This window comes from Rhinoraja longicauda, chromosome 1 (genome assembly GCF_053455715.1).
Source record: "Rhinoraja longicauda isolate Sanriku21f chromosome 1, sRhiLon1.1, whole genome shotgun sequence".
Classification (NCBI taxonomy): domain Eukaryota; kingdom Metazoa; phylum Chordata; class Chondrichthyes; order Rajiformes; family Arhynchobatidae; genus Rhinoraja; species Rhinoraja longicauda.
The window spans coordinates 4047567-4064368 of NC_135953.1; the positions used below are offsets into that span (position 1 = coordinate 4047567).

At 51.0% G+C, this 16802-nt stretch overlaps 1 protein-coding gene across 1 annotated transcript in view; it reads right to left on the bottom strand.

Moving 5' to 3' along the window:
* The window catches only part of exoc6b (exocyst complex component 6B), a 563998-nt gene that overhangs the window by 224120 nt on the left and 323076 nt on the right, over positions 1 to 16802 (bottom strand). The window contains exon 8 of the mRNA XM_078404240.1: positions 15779 to 15847. Coding sequence (XP_078260366.1) covers positions 15779 to 15847 — 69 coding nt within the window. The remainder of the gene's footprint in view (positions 1 to 15778; positions 15848 to 16802) is intronic.

Here is a 16802-nt window from a genome sequence, read left to right on the forward strand (position 1 = left end):
ATATCCTTCCTCAAATTTGGAGACCAAAACTGCACACAGTACTCCAGGTGCGGTCTCACTAGGGCCCTGTACAACTGCAGAAGGACCTCTTTGCTCCTATACTCAACTCCTCTTGTTATGAAGGCCAACATTCCATTGGCTTTCTTCACTGCCTGCTGTACCTGCATGCTTCCTTTCAGTGACCGATGCACTAGGACACCCAGATCTCGTTGTACGTCCCCTTTGCCTAACTTGACACCATTCAGATAATACTCTGCCTTCCTATTCTCACCATCAAAAGTGGATAACCTCACATTTATCCACATTAAACTGCATCTGCCATGCATCCGCGCACTCACGCAACCGCACCTCAATTTCCAGGGCACATCTGCAAGGAATTCAGGCAAAAGCTCGTGAGGCTCAGAGGAAGCAACTGAGAGGTTCTTGAAGGTGACGCTGCATAAACACTGAGGAGAAGAAAGGAACCGAGGGAGTTGTTTTTGCAAGAGGGCCGGGGTTGAAACGTGTCCCAGGCTGGTGAGAAGTGAGGAAGGAAATAGCAGAGGTTTCGACAGTCATTTTCCAGTGCCGTCTGGCTTGAACCACAACTGCTGACTTACCTCTGCTTAATAAGGGGTGGTGGAGCTGTTGAACGTCAGCCAGCCATCCTTGGCTGCGAACGTAATGGGCAACAGGCCTGGATGTCATTGGGAAAGTAAAGGACCTTCTTTCAGGAAGGAGATAGACAATAGACGCAGGAGGAGGCCATTCGGCCCTTCGAGCCAGCACCGCCATTCAATGTGATCATGACTGATCATTCTCAATCAGTACCCCGTTCCTGCCTTCTCCCCATACCCCCTGACTCTGCTATCCTTAAGAGCTCTATCTAGCTCTCTCTTGAATGCATTCAGAGAATTGGTTTCCACTGCCTTCTGAGGCAGAGAATTCCACAGATTCACAACTCTCTGACTGAAGTTTTTCCTCATCTCCGTTCTAAATGGCCTACCCCTTATTTTTAAACTGTGGCCCCCGGTTCTGGACTCCCCCAACATTGGGAACATGTTTCCTGCCTCTAACGTGTCCAACCCCTTAATAATCTTATATGTTTCAATAAGATCCCCTCTCATCCTTCGAAATTCCAGTGTATTGAGTGAGCAGGAATTTCTTTGGTCAGAGGGTGGTGAATCTGTGGAACTCTTTGCCACAGAAGGCTGTGGAGGCCAAGTCAGTGGATATATTTAAGGCAGAGATTGATAGATTCTTGATTAGTACGGGTGTCAGAGGTTATTGGGAGAAAGCAGGAGAATGGGGTGAGGAGAGAGAGAGATAGATCAGCCATGATTGAATGGCGGAGAAGACTTGATGGCCGAATGGCCTAATTCTGCTCCTATCACTTATGAACTTATGATCTTATAGACAATAGACAATAGACAATAGGTGCAGGAGTAGGCCATTCAATGCGATCATGGCTGATCACTCTCAATCAGTACCCTGTTCCTGCCTTCTCCCCATACCCCCTCACTCCGCTATCCTTAAGAGCTCTATCCAGCTCTCTCTTGAAAGCATCCAACGAACTGGCCTCCACTGCCTTCTGAGGCAGAGAATTCCACACCTTCACCACTCTCTGACTGAAAAAGTTCTTCCTCATCTCCGTTCTAAATGGCCTACCCCTTATTCTTAAACTGTGGCCCCTGGTTCTGGACTCCCCCAACATTGGGAACATGTTTCCTGCCTCTAACGTGTCCAACCCCTTAATAATCTTATACGTTTCGATAAGATCCCCTCTCATCCTTCTAAATTCCAGTGTATTGAGTGAGGAGGAATTTCTTTGGTCAGAGGGTGGTGAATCTGTGGAACATTTTGCCACAGAAGGCTGTGGAGGCCAAGTCAGTGGATATATTTAAGGCAGAGATTGATAGATTCTTGATTAGTACGGGTGTCAGAGGTTATTGGGAGAAAGCAGGAGAATGGAGTGAGGAGAGGGAGAGATAGATCAGCCATGATTGAATGGCGGAGTCGACTTGATGGGCCGAATGGCCTAATTCTGTTCCTATCACTTATGAACTTATGATCTTATGAAAGGCACAAGTCGACAAGGCGAACTTATGATCTTATAGACAATAGACAATAGGTGCAGGAGTAGGCCATTCAGCCCTTCGAGCCAGCACCGCCATTCAATGCGATCATGGCTGATCACTCTCAATCAGTACCCCGTTCCTGCCTTCACCCCATACCCCCTCACTCCGCTATCCTTAAGAGCTTCTATCCAGCTCTCTCTTGAAAGCATCCAAATAACTGGCCTCCACTGCCTTCTGAGGCAGAGAATTCCACACCTTCACCACTCTCTGACTGAAAAAGTTCTTCCTCATCTCCGTTCTAAATGGCCTACCCCTTATTCTTAAACTGTGAGAGATAGATAGATCAGCCATGATTTAATGGCGGAGTCGACTTGATGGGCCGAATGGCCTAATTCTGCTCCTATCACTTATGAACTTATGATCTTATGAATGGCACAAGGCAAACGAAGGCAGTTTGACAGCCAGAGATTGGCACTTTGACCTGGATCAAGTCCATAGCTCCCCAAAAATAGTCGGCACAAGTGGATCGAGTGGTGAAGAAGGCATTATGGTCTATGCTTCCTTTCACAGATCGCTGCACTCAGTGGAAGAGTCAGGGAGTCATGATGCCGCTCTATAAAAATCTGGTGGGGGCGGCATTTGGAGTATCGCGCGCGGTTCTGGTCACCCCATTGCAGGAAGGATGTGGAGTGGTCACTGGGAACGTTGCCTGGATTGGAAAGAGTGAGCCAGGTCTGTACGGAACTGGGATTGTTTTCACTGGAGCGTCGAAGGGCCGAGGAGCTGCCAGAAACGCACGGAAAAAAATTATGAATGAGCGGCACGGTGGCACAGCGGTAGAGTTGCTGCCTCACAGCGCCACAGACCAGGGGGGTTCGATCCCGACTACGGGTGCTGTCCGTAAGGAGCTTGTACGTTCTCCCCGTGACCCGCGTGGGTTTACTCCGGGTGCTCCGGTTTCCACCCGCATTTCCAAAGACCTACAGGATGATTGGTTTCTGTAAAATGACCCTCAATGCTAAATGACTCTCAGAGTCACTTCAGCTCCCCTTCCCACTCCCAGTCTGACCTCTCTGTCATGGGCCTCCTCCAGTGCCATAGTGAGGCCCACCGGAAATTGGAGGAACAGCACCTCATATTTCGCCTGGGCAGCTTGCAGCCCAGCGGTATAAACATTGACTTCTCCAACTATAGATGGTTCCTCTGTCCCTCTCTTCCCCTCCCCCTTCCCAGATCTCCCTCTATCTTCCTGTCTCCAAATGTCATTTAAAAGTCGTAACTGTATCTGCAGTTATTGTATCTGCAATTATCTGCAATAATTGAATCTACAGTTCAAACTCTACACAGACAGCGTGCGCCCGTAGTCAGGATCGAACCCGGGTCTCTAGCGCCGAGAGGCAGCAGCTCCAGCAGTTTAGACTTTAGACTTTTGAGATTCGGCGCGGAAAAAGGTCCTTTCAGTCACTGAAAGGAAGCATGCAGGTACAGCAAGCAGTGAAGAAAGCCAATGGAATGTTGGCCTTCATAACAAGAGGAGTTGAGTATAGGAGCAAAGAGGTCCTTCTGCAGTTGAACAGGGCCCTAGTGAGACCGCACCTGGAGTACTGTGTGCAGTTTTGGTCTCCAAATTTGAGGAAGGATATTCTTGCTATTGAGGGCGTGCAGCGTAGGTTCATTAGATTAATTCCCGGAATGGCGGGACTGTCATATGTTGAAAGACTGGAGCGACTAGGCTTGTATACACTGGAATTTAGAAGGATGAGAGAGGATCTTATCGAAACGTATAAGATTATTAAGGGGTTGGACACGTTAGAGGCAGGAAACATGTTCCCAATGTTGGGGGAGTCAAGAACCAGGGGCCACAGTTTAAGAATAAGGGGTAGGCCATTTAGAACGGAGATGAGGAAAAACTTTTTCAGTCAGAGGGTTGTAAATCTGTGGAACTCTCTGCCTCAGAAGGCAGTGGAGGCCAATTCTCTGAATGCATTCAAGAGAGAGCTAGATAGAGCTCTTAAGGATAGCGGAGTCAGGGGGTATGGGGAGAAGGCAGGAACGGGGTACTGATTGAGAATGATCAGTCATGATCACATTGAATGGCGGTGCTGGCTCGAAGGGCCGAATGGCCTCCTCCTGCACCTATTGTCTATTGACCAGCGATCACCACGTACACCAGCACTTGTTTACCTTTAGTTAGTTTATTGTCACGTGTACCGAGGTACAGTGAGAAGCTTTTGTTACGTGCTAACCAGTCAGCGGAAAGACAACACATGATTGAAATTGAGCCATTCGTAATGTACAGATACATGATAGAGGGAATAACGCGAATAACATTCAGTGCAAGAGAAAGCCGCTAGAGCCACTATCCGACACACACTGGAGACATGTCACAATTTTTTGACTGAAGCCAACGAACCCGCAAACCTGCACGCCTTTGGAGCGCGGGAGGAAACTGGAACACCCGGGGGAAACCCACACGGTCACGGGGAGAACGTGCAAACTATACCGACAGCGCCCGTAGAAAGGATCAAACCCTGGAATCTATTCACAAAATGCTGGAGTAACTCAGCAGGTCAGGCAGCATCTCAGGAGAGAAGGAATGGGTGACGTTTCGGGTCGAGACCCTTCTTCAGAAGGGTCTGAAGAAGGGTCTCGACCCGAAACGTCACCCATTCCTTCTCTCCTGAGATGCTGCCTGACCTGCTGAGTTACTCCAGCATTTTGTGAATAAATACCTTCGGTTTGTACCAGCATCTGCAGTTATTTTCTTAAACCCTGGAATCTGGTGCAGTTAGACAGCAACTTTATCGCTGTACACTGTACCACCCTAACTCTCTAACCTTTCCAGTAATCTCCCATTTATTGAACATTTCCTTGACTCCTATGTTCTCCTCAATTCTATACACCGATGAGCCAAAACATTATGACCACCTGCCGAATATGCTGTTGGTCCTCCGTCTGCAGCCAAAACAGCGCCAACCCGCCGAGGCATGGACCCTACAAGACACCTGAAGGTGCCCTGTGGTATCTGGCAGCAAAACATTAGCAGCAGATCCTTTAGCAGCGCCCCACAAGCCTTGCCGTCTCAGAGACGCTCTGACCCAGTCGTCTGGCCATAACAATTTGGCCCTTGTCAAAGTCGCTCAGGTCTTTACTTCTGCCCATTTCTCCTGCATCCAACACATCAACTTCAAGAACTGACTGTTCACTTGCTGCCGAATATATCCCACCCCTCGACAGGTGCCATTGTAACAAGATGATCAATGTTATTCACTTCGCCTGTCAATGGTCATAATGTTTTGGCTCATCGGTGTATTTTCTCCTGTGGCCTGCGTGGGTTTTCTCCTGGAGCTCCGGTTTCCTCCCATATTCCAAAAATGTGCGGGTTTGTAGATTAATTGGTCTCTGTAAATTGCCCCCGTGTGTGGGGACTGGGATAACGTAAAACTAGTGTGTACAGGTGAAGTAAACTGGTTCTAGTGTGTAGCATCCGAAATGCTGCCTGACCTGTTGAGTTGCTCCAGCATTTTGTGTCCATCTCCTAGTGTATACGACAGGGAACTAGAATGCTGGCGATCGATGGACTCAGTGGGCCGATGGGCCTGATTTCCTGCTGCATCTTTCAGTTAATCAATCAAGAGAGAGGCCTGTGAGGAACTTCAGATGCTGGTTTCAACCGATGATAGATACAAAATGTTGGAGTAACTCAGCGGGACAGACAGCATCTCTGGAGAGAAGGAATGGGTGACGTTTTGGGTCGAGAGCCTTCTTCAGACTGTCAGTCGAGAGTCTTTCGCCTGTGATGGAGACGGTGATATCAAGGGAGGGGCGGGAGGTGTTGGAGATGGTCCAAATGAATTTGAGAGCAGGATGGAAATTGGCGTTGAAGTGTATGAAGTCAGTGAGTTCTGCATGGGTGCAAGAGGTAGCACCGATGCAGTCGTCGATGTAGCGGAGGTAGAGTTCGGGGATGGGGCTAGTGTTCGTCTGGAACAGGGATTGTTCGACGTGCCCGACAAAGAGGCAGGCGTAGCTAGGGCCCATGCGAGTGCCCATAGCGACGCCTCAATAGACAATAGGTGCAGGAGGAGGCCATTCGGCCCTTCGAGCCAGCACCACCATTCAATGTGATCATGGCTGATCATTCTCAGTCAGTACCCCGTTCCTGCCTTCTCCCCATACCCTCTGACTCCGCTATCCTTAAGAGCTCTATGTAGCTCTCTCTTGAATGCATTCAGAGAATTGGCCTCCACCGCCTTCTGAGGCAGAGAATTCCACAGATTCACAACTCTCTGACTGAAAAAGTTTTTCCTCATCACAGTTCTAAATGGCCTACCCCTTATTCTTAAACTGTGGCCCCTTGTTCTGGACTCCCCCAACATTGGGAACATGTTTCCTGCCTCTAACGTGTCCAACCCCTTAATAATCTTATACGTTTCGATAAGATCTCCTCTCATCCTTCTAAATTCCAGTGTATACAAGCCTAGGCGCTCCAGTCTTTCAACATACGACAGTCCCGCCATTCCGGGAATTAACCTAGTAAACCTACGCCGCACGCCCTCAATAGCCTCGGACTTGGCGGAAGTGGGAGGAGGGGAAGGAGACGTTGTTGAGGGTGAGGACCAGCTCCGCTAGGCGGAGGAGAGTGTTGGTAGAGGGAAAGTGGCTGGTTCTGTGGTCCCCAGTCTGATGAAATGGAGACATCGACCCGAAAACCTTCTTCGCAACGGTGGTTGCATCGGCCATTTATGATGGAGTGGTCTGCTGGAGCAGCAGCATCTCAACTGCTGACAGGAAGAGACTTGATAAACTAATCAAGAAGGCCAGCTCTGTCCTGGGTTGCCCCCTCGACTCAGTGCAGGCGGTGGGAGAGAGGAGGATGATGGCAAAGTTAACATCGCTGCTGGACAACGACTCCCACCCCATGCAGGACAATGTCACTGCACTGAGTAGCTCCTTCAGTGACAGACTCCTTCACCCCAAGTGCATGAAGGAGAGATATAGCAGGTCCTTCCTTCCCGCTGCTGTGAGACTGCACAACCAGCACTGCTCCCAGCAGACCATTATAATAAATATAATTACTGTTATTTTAAATATAAACATAGAAAATAGGTGCAGGAGGAAAGCCAGCACCGCCATTCATTGTGATCATGGCTGATCATCCACAATCAGTAACCCGTAGGTTAATTGGCTGGGTAAATGTTTAAAAAAAAATTGTCCCTAGTGGGTGTAGGATAGTGTTAATGTACGGGGATCGCTGGGCGGCACGGACTTGGAGGGCCGAAAAGGCCTGTTTCCGGCTGTATATATATGATATGATATGATGATATGATATGATACCCCTCGATTCCACTAGCCCCTAGAGCTCTAACTAACTTTCTCTTAAATCCACCCAGTGAATTGGCCTCCACTGCCCTCTGTGGCAGACAATTCCACAGCTTCACAACTCTTTGGGTGAAAAAGTTCCTTCTCATCTCAGTTTTGAATGCTCATGAGAATGCTTATCTATTTTTGCTACCCACTTTGCTGCTGTAAGCCTGCTAATTTCCCCGTTGTGGGAACGAATAAAGGATTATTATTATTATTAAACGTCACCTCTCCTTTGCCTCCAGAGATGCTGTCTGACCCGCTGAGCTACTCCAGCTTTGTGTGTCTCTCAGAGGCCATGACAGAGGCAGGTCAGTCTGATGCAAGCAGAAAGCAGACAGTCTAGAAGTCAGAACTACAGCAAAGGTACTGTGGAGATTTGCAAGGATGTTGTCTTGGCCCTTGTTTCATAGCAAGGAGGAAAAAATAGTCTGAGCTTGTTTGCTTTGGAACAGAGGAGAGTGGTTGATGATTGAGATGCATTAACTCAAGAGAGCCCAGACCCAGAGAATAAGAAGATATACACCGATCAGCCAAAACATTATGACCTGATGATCCAAAACATTATGCCCACAGGTTGGTCCTCCGTGTGCAGCCCCATACGCAGCAGGGTGCGATGCACTGTGTATTGTGACACATTCCTCCCGTGACCACCATTAACATTTTCTGTGACTTGTGCCACAGTCGACTTTCTGTCGGTTCGGACCAAACGGGATAGCCTTCGTTGCCCTCGCGCATCGATGACCCTTGGGCGCCCAACACCCTGCCTGTCGCCGGTTTGTGGCTTGTCCCTCCTCGGACCACTGTCGGTCGGTACTCACCACTGCTGACCGGGAGCACCCCACAAGCCTTGCCGTTTCAGAGATGCTCTGACCCAGTCGTCTGGCCATAACAATTTGCCCCTTGTCAAAGTCGCTCGGGTCTTTACTCCTGCCCATTTCTCCTGCATCCAACGCATCAACTTCAAGAACTGACTGTTCACTTGCTGCCTAATATATCCCACCCCTTGACAGGTGCCATTGTAACAAGACAATCAATGTGATTCACTTCACCTGTCAGTGGTCATAATGTTTTGGCTGGTCGGTGTATTTCCCTCTACAGAGTGGTTTAGCTTAGTTCAGTTTAGTTTAGAGATACAGCATGGAAACAGGCCCTTCGGCCCACCGGGTCCACGCCGACCATCCCTGTTTGGGATCCTTTGCCACCGCCTGCAACATCTGCTGCTGACAGTAAATCGTTTAAACTGCAACTGCATGCATGAGGGACTGCACGCTTATAGCCCAACAGCTGCCGTTGGTGCAGTATCAACAAGACATGACCAGCGATCCCCGGACACACTAACACCATCCTACACCCACGAGGGACAATTTTTTAACATTTACACCGCGCCAATTAACCTACAAACCTGCACGTCTTTGGAGCGTGGGAGGAAACCGAAGATCTCGGAGAAAACTCACGCGGGTCACGGGGAGAACGTACAAACTGCGTGCAGACGGCGCCCGCAGTCGGGATGGAACCCGGGTCTCCGGCGCTGCATTCGCTGTAAGGCGGCAACTCTACCGCTGCGCCACCGTGACCGCCCCTACCCTCCCATTCCCAATGTACAATAAGGGTAATGGGTCGGACATTTAGGTTAAGAATAAGGGGTAGGCCATTTAGGACTGAGACGAGGAAAAACCTTTTCACCTAGAGGGATATGGGGAGGAAGCAGGAACGGGGTACTGATTTTGGATGATCAGCCGTGATCATATTGAATGGCGGTGCTGGCTGGAAGGGCCGAATGGCCTCCTCCTGCACCTATTTTCTATGTTTCTATGTACAGAGTTTGCTCAATCTCCCCGTGACCTGCGTGGATTTTTCCCCGAGATCTTCCTCCCACACTCAGGTTTGTGGGTTAACTGGCTTGGTGTAAATGTCAACATTGTCCCCAGTGGGTGTAGGATAGTGTTAATGTGCGGGGATCGCTGGTCGGCACGGACCCGGTGGGCCGAAGGGCCTGTTTCCGCGCTGTATTTCTAAACTAAACGGAGAGAGAGATTTGGACACTTGAGGGAAACAGACCCTTGCACATCAATCACAAGGCTTGTTGTGGACGGCTCTGGACAGTTCCCTTGTTTTTGACTAATCCCAATGGAATTTGGGTTTAACGGGGCTGTTCAACACGATCGTGCGATAATCTTTTGCAGCCAAAGCTTGTGCCCCGGGCCGTAATACAGAGGCAACCAGAGTACAAAAGTTGGGAGGTCATGTTGCAGTTGTATAAGACGTTGGTGAGGCCGCATTTGAAGAAGTGCGTTCAGCTCTGGGCGCCGTGCTATAGGAAAGACGTTGTCAAGCTTGAAAGGGTGCAGAGAAGATTTTCACGAGGATGTTGCCAAGTCCTGGACACAGACATAGAAAATAGGTGCATTTGGCCCTTCGAGCCATTGTGATCATGGCTGATCATCCACAATCAGTAACCCGTGCCTGCCTTCTCCCTTGATTCCACTAGCCTCTAGAGCTCCATCTAACTCTCTTTTAAATCCATCCAGTGAATCGGCCTCCACTGCCCTCTGTGGCAGAGGATCCCACAAATTCACAACTCTTTGGGTGAAAAAGATTTGTTCTCACCACAGTTTTAAATGACCTCCCTGTTATTCTTCGACTGTGGCCCCTGGTTCTGGACTGCCCCAACATCGGGAACATTTTTCCCTGCATCTAGCTTGTCCAGCATGACAACGTCTTTCCTATGACAGGGTCCGAACAATAGGGAGAGGTTTAAGAAACATTAAGACAGGTAATAGACAATAGACAATAGACAATAGGTGCAGGAGTAGGCCATTCAGCCCTTCGAGCCAGCACCGCCATTCAATGCGATCATGGCTGATCACTCTCAATCAGTACCCCGTTCCTGCCTTCTCCCCATACCCCCTCACTCCGTTATCCTTAAGAGCTCTATCCAGCTCTCTCTTGAAAGCATCCAACGAACTGGCCTCCACTGCCTTCTGAGGCAGAGAATTCCACACCCTCACCACTCTCTGACTGAAAAAGTTCTTCCTCATCTCCGTTCTAAATGGCCTACCCCTTATTCTTAAACTGTGGCCCCTTGTTCTGGACTCCCCCAACATTGGGAACATGTTTCCTGCCTCTAATGTGTCCAATCCCCTAATTATCTTATATGTTTCAATAAGATCCTCCCTCATCCTTCTAAATTCCAGTGTATACAAGCCCAATCGCTCCAGCCTTTCAACATACGACAGTCCCGCCATTCCGGGAATTAACCTAGTGAACCTACGCTGCACGCCCTCCATAGCAAGAATATCCTTCCTCAAATCTGGAGACCAAAACTGCACACAGTACTCCAGGTGCGGTCTCACCAGGGCCCGGTACAACTGTAGAAGGACCTCTTTGCTCCTATACTCAACTCCTCTTGTTATGAAGGCCAACATTCCATTGGCTTTCTTCACTGCCTGCTGTACCTGCATGCTTCCTTTCATTGACTGATGCACTAGGACACCCAGATCTCGTTGAATAGGATAGGACAGGTTTGGAGGGATATGGACCAAGCGCAGGCAGGTGGGACTAGTGTAGCTGGGACATTGTTGGCCGGTGTGGGCAAGTTGTGCTGAAGGGCCTGTTTCCACACTCTATGACTGGAAGGGGTGCGAGAAGATTTACGAGGATGTTGCCCGGATTCAAGGGCCTGAGCTTTTGGGAGTGGTTGAGCGGGCTGGGACTTTATTCCTTGGAGCGCAGGAGGATGTACAAAATCATGAGAGACATCAGACACAAAAAGCTTGAGTAAAGCAGGCAGCATCTCTGGAAAAAAAGGATGAGGTGACGTTTCGGGTCAAGACCCTTCTTCACACTGAGAGTCAGGTGAGAGACACAAAAAGCTGGAGACCCGAAATGTCACCCATTCCTTCTCTCCCGAGATGCTGCCTGACCCGCTGAGTTACTCCAGCATTTTGAGTCTACCAGTTCCTTCTAGTTTGGTTTAGTTTAGTTTAGGGATAAAGCGCGGAAACAGGCCCTTTCGGCCCACCGGGTCGGCGCCGACCAGCGATCCCCGCACACTAACACCATCCTACACCCACTGGGGACAATTTTTACATTTACCAAGCCAATTAACCTACAAACCTGCACGTCTTTGGAGCGTGGGAGGAAACTGAAGATCTCGGAGAAAACCCACGCAGGTCATGGGGAGAACGTACAAACTCCGTACAGACGGCACCCGTAGTCAGGATCGAACCCGGGTCTCCAGCGCTGCATTTGCTGTAAGGCAGCGACTCTACCGCTGCGCCACCGTGCCGCTCTATATATCTTTCATTCACTGTTCTTTCTACGCCATCTCTACATCACCGTCTATATCTCTCGTTTCCCTTAACCCCTAACCAGACTGAAGAAGGGTCTCGACCCAGAAACGCCGCCCGTTCCTTCTCTCCAGAGATGCTGCCCGAGTTACTCCAGCGTTTTGTGTCTACCATCGATCGGGACCAGCGCTTGCAGTTCCTTCCCACATCGGAGGGAAGAATCTGCTGGGTTCAGGAATTCAGGCTTCTGAATGTGAGATCTTTTCCTCCCGTGATTGTTATCCTGTTTTTTTCCCCAAAGCCGTTAAAGATAGGAGAATGCCCAGACACGCACAAACAAACACACACCAACACTTTCAGCTATTCACCCGTTGGATTGGACTCAGGAAGCGAGCTCAGACTGAGGAAGCTCTTTGCCTTTCTACAGGGGGGTATGGAGTGGCCGGCCTTATCGGGAACAATGGGCCCGGGGAGAGGGCTGGAGCCGTGACCTGCCCCTCACCCCGTGGGCTAAAGCTTTGCCACACTTGACCTTCCTGACAGAGTCCGACGTTTCCTGTGGCGGTGCCACCAGTTCTCAGGGAGCACCGACATTCCCAGGTTCTGGCTGCCGACGGTGGTGGAACTTCCAGGCTCCTCCGCCCCTCCGTCGCCCGCGCGCCCTGGCCCCCCAGCGACCTCTGACCGAGGCACGACGATGAACCTTTGGCTCCGGCAGACAACGTGAAGGGGGAACGAGGAGAAGCCAACAGGGACAGGCCGAGGGTTGCCAACTTTCTCGCTCCCAAATAAGGGACTAAAGGTGACGTCACCGCCCCGCACCCCACGTGACCTCACCCGGCCAAGGGCCACCTGCTCCTGCTCCACCAATGGCGGCCACCCGGGCCGGGAGGCGGGTTGCTACGCAACCTCCTTTCGGTGAACACATTCGGCCCCGCTCCCCGAATACACTCCATTAATCTACACTGTTCTGGCCTGCAATGGCTCCCGGGCCTAAAGTGTCCGGGCCTAAAGTGTCCGGGCCTAAAGCGTCCGGGCCTACAGCGTCCGGGCCTACAGCGTCCGGGCCTACAGCGTCCGGGCCTACAGCGTCCGGGCCTACAGCGTCCGGGCCTACAGCGCCCGGGCCCACAGCGCCCGGGCCTACAGCGTCCGGGCCTACAGCGTCCGTGCCTACAGCGCCCGGGCCTACAGCATCCAGGCCTACAGCGTCCGGGCCTACAGCGCATCCCGGGCCTAATACGGATCAAGGGCAGTCCCGTACGGGACAAACCAATTTAGCCCAAAATACGGGATGTCCTGGCAAATACGGGACATTTGGCAACCCTAGACAGGCCCGAACTCTCATAGACTCAGAGTGATACAGTGTGGAAACAGGCCCTCCAGCCTCACCTGCCCACACTGGCCAACATGTCCCCAGCTACACTAGTCCCACCTGCCTGCTTTTGGCCCATATCCCTCTAAACCTGTCTTATCCATGTACTTGTCTAAATGTTTTGTTAAATGTTGTGAGACACCTTGCCTCAACTACCTCCTCCGGCAGCTCGTTCCATACACCCACCACCCTTTGTGTGAAAACATTAGCCTTCAGATTCCTATTAAACCTTTCTCCCCTTCACCTTAAACCTCTGACCTCTGGTCCTCGATTCCCCGACTCTGGGCAAAAGACTCTGTGTGTTTACCCAATCTATTCCTCTCACAGAGTGATACAGTGTGGAAACAGGCCCTTCGGCCCAACTCGACCACATCGGCCAACAATGTCCTAGCTATACTCGTCCCACTTGCCTGTGCTTGGTCCATGTCCCTCCAAACCTGTCCTATCCATGTACCTGTTCAATTAATTGTTTCTTAAACGATGGGATAGTCCCAGCCTCAACTACCTCCTCTGGCAGCTTGTTCCATACACCCACCACCCTCTGTGTGAAAAAGTTACCCCTCGGATTCCTATTACATCTTCTCCCCTTCACCCTGAACCTGTGTCCTCTGGTCCTCAATTCCCCTACTCTGGGCAAAACACATTGCACCTACCCGATCTATTCCTCTCATGAATTTGTACACCTCTATAAGATCTCCCCTCATCCTCCTACGCTCCATGGAATAGAGACCCAGCCTGCTCAACCTCTCCCTGTAGCTCACACCCTCTAGTCCTGGCAACGTCCTGGTAAATCTTCTCTGAACCCTTTCAAGCTTGACAATATCTTTCCTATAACATGGTGCCCAGAACTGAACACAATATTCTAAATGCGGTCTCACCAACGTCTTATACAACTGCAACATGACCTCCCAACGTCTATACTCAATACTCAAGACTGATGAAGGCCAAAGTGCCAAAAGCCTTTGTGACCACCTTATCTACCTGTGACTCGACCTTCAAGGAACCATGCACCTGCACTCCTAGATCCCTCTGCTCTACAACACTACCCAGAGGCCTACCATTCACTGTGTAGGTCCTGCCCTTGTTCGACATCTCAAAATGCAACACCTCACACTTCTCTGTATTAAATCCCATCAACCATTCCTCTGCCCACCTGGCCAATCGATCCAGATCCTGCTACAATCGTTCACAACCATCTTCACTATCTGCAAAAACACCCACTTTTGTATCATCTTCTGCAAACTTGCTAATCTTGCCCTGCATGTTCTCATCCGAATCATTGATGTAGATGACAAACAGTAACGGGCCCAGCACCGAACCCTGAGGCAACACCACTAGTCACAGGCCTCCAGTCTGAGGAGCAACCTTCCACCATCACCCTCTGCTTCCTTCCATGGAGCCAATTTACTATCCATTCAGCTATCTCTCCTTGGATCCCATGCGATCTAACCTTCCAGAGCAGCCTACCATGCGGAACCTTGTCGAACGCCTGACTGAAGTCCATGTACACAACATCTACAGCTCTGCCTTCATCAACCTTTTTGGTCACGTCTTCAAAAAACTCAATCAGATTTGTGAGACACGACCTCGCACGTACAAAATCATGCTGACTATCTTTGATCGGACTTTACTGGCTTTACCTTGCACTAAAACGTTATTCCCTTTATCATGTATCTGTATACTGAGACTGGTTCGATTGTAATCATGATTTGTGAGACACGACCTCCCACGTACAAAACCATGCTGATTATCCCTAATCAGCCCTTGCCCATCCAAGTGCCTGTGTATCCTATCCCTCAGAATACTCTCTAGTGACTCTCCAACTACAGATGTTAAGCTCACCGGCCTATCGTTCCCAGCATTTTCCCTGCAGCCCTTCTTGAAAAGAGACACAACATTTGCCCCCCTCCAGTCTTCCGGCACCTCTCCTGTATTTAAAGACTCAAAGGAAGCATGCAGGTACAGCAGGCAGTGAAGAAAGCCAATGGAATGTTGGCCTTCATAACAAGAGGAGTTGAGTATAGGAGCAAAGAGGTCCTTCTGCAGTTGTACAGGGCCCTAGTGAGACCGCACCTGGAGTACTGTGTCCGGGCCTACAGTATCCGGGCCTACAGTGTCCGGGCCTACAGTGTCCGGGCCTGCAGTGTCCGGGCCTGCAGTGTCCGGGCCTGCAGTGTCCGGGCCTGCAGTGTCCGGGCCTGCAGTGTCCGGGCCTGCAGTGTCCGGGCCTGCAGTGTCCGGGCCTGCAGTGTCCGGGCCTGCAGTGTCCGGGCCTACAGTGTCCGGGCCTACAGTGTCCGGGCCTACAGTGTCCGGGCCTGCAGTGTCCGGGCCTGCAGTGTCCGGGCCTGCAGTGTCCGGGCCTGCAGTGTCCGGGCCTGCAGTGTCCGGGCCTACAGTGTCAGGCCTACAGTGTCCGGGCCTACAGTGTCCGGGCCTGCAGAGTCCGGGCCTGCAGTGTCCGGGCCTACAGTGTCCGGGCGTACCGCGCATCCCCGGGCCTAATACGGGACAAGGGCGGTCCCGTACGGGACAAACCAATTTAGCCCAATATACGGGATGTCCTGGATAATACGGGACAGTTGGCGACCCTACCTTCACCACCCCTCCATTCCCTCCACCCTCCACCCGCCCTCCGCCCCCTTCTAGCCCGACCTGGAATGAACAGGACTGGAGCACGGCTGACTTACCAGTGCGGTGTAAATGTGCAAACATCGATACACGGGGGAGAAGTCCACCAGATCCTGGACGCTGAGAACCTGTCAGAAACATGAAACACACAAGGGGGGGGGGGGGGGGAGAAGAAAGAAAAAAAAAGACAGAAGGTGAAACTTAGTGCATGGCTCCCTTCCACATCAATCTATAACACTGCCAATCACTGCAGCACTTGCAATGAAACATCAGACATTCCCAGCAGATATCTGTTATAAAAGGCAGGTGTGGCACAGCTGCTGGGAAAGAGCAGCACAATACTGGACCTGTACGTTTCACGCTTGGCCCCCATTCCCCCACACGTGAAGCAGACTCGCCCCTTCTGGGAAGCCCAGCTTTTAATCAGGTCGGCACAAGATGCCGGAGTAACTCAGCGTCTCTGGAGAGAAGGGACGGGTGACGTTTCGGGTCGAGGCCCTTCTTCAGACTGAGTCTGGGGCGAAAAGGGAAATGAGAGACATAGACGCTGATGGAGTCATAGAGTGACACCGTGTGGGAACAGGCCCTTCGGCCCAACCCGCCCATACTGGCCCAACAATGTCCCAGCTACACTTGTCACAGAGTGATACAGTGTGGAAACAGGCCCTTCGGCCCATCTCGCCCACACTGGCCCAACAATGTCCCAGCTACACTAGTCGTAGAGTGATACAGTGTGGAAACAGGCCCTTCGGCCCAACTCGCCCACACCGGCCCAACAATGTCCCAGCTATACTGGTCGTAGAGTGATACAGTGTGGAAATAGGCCCTTCGGCCCATCTCGCCCACACTGGCCCAACAATGTCCCAGCTACACTAGTCGTAGAGTGATACAGTGTGGAAACAGGCTCTTCGGCCCAACTCGCCCACACCGGCCAACAATGTCCCAGCTACACTAGTCCCACTTGCCTGCGCTTGGTCCATATCCCTTCAAATCTGTCCTATCCATGTACCTGTCTAACTGTTTCTTAAATGATGGGATAGTCCCAGCCTCAACTACCTCCTCTGGCAGCTCGTTCCATACACC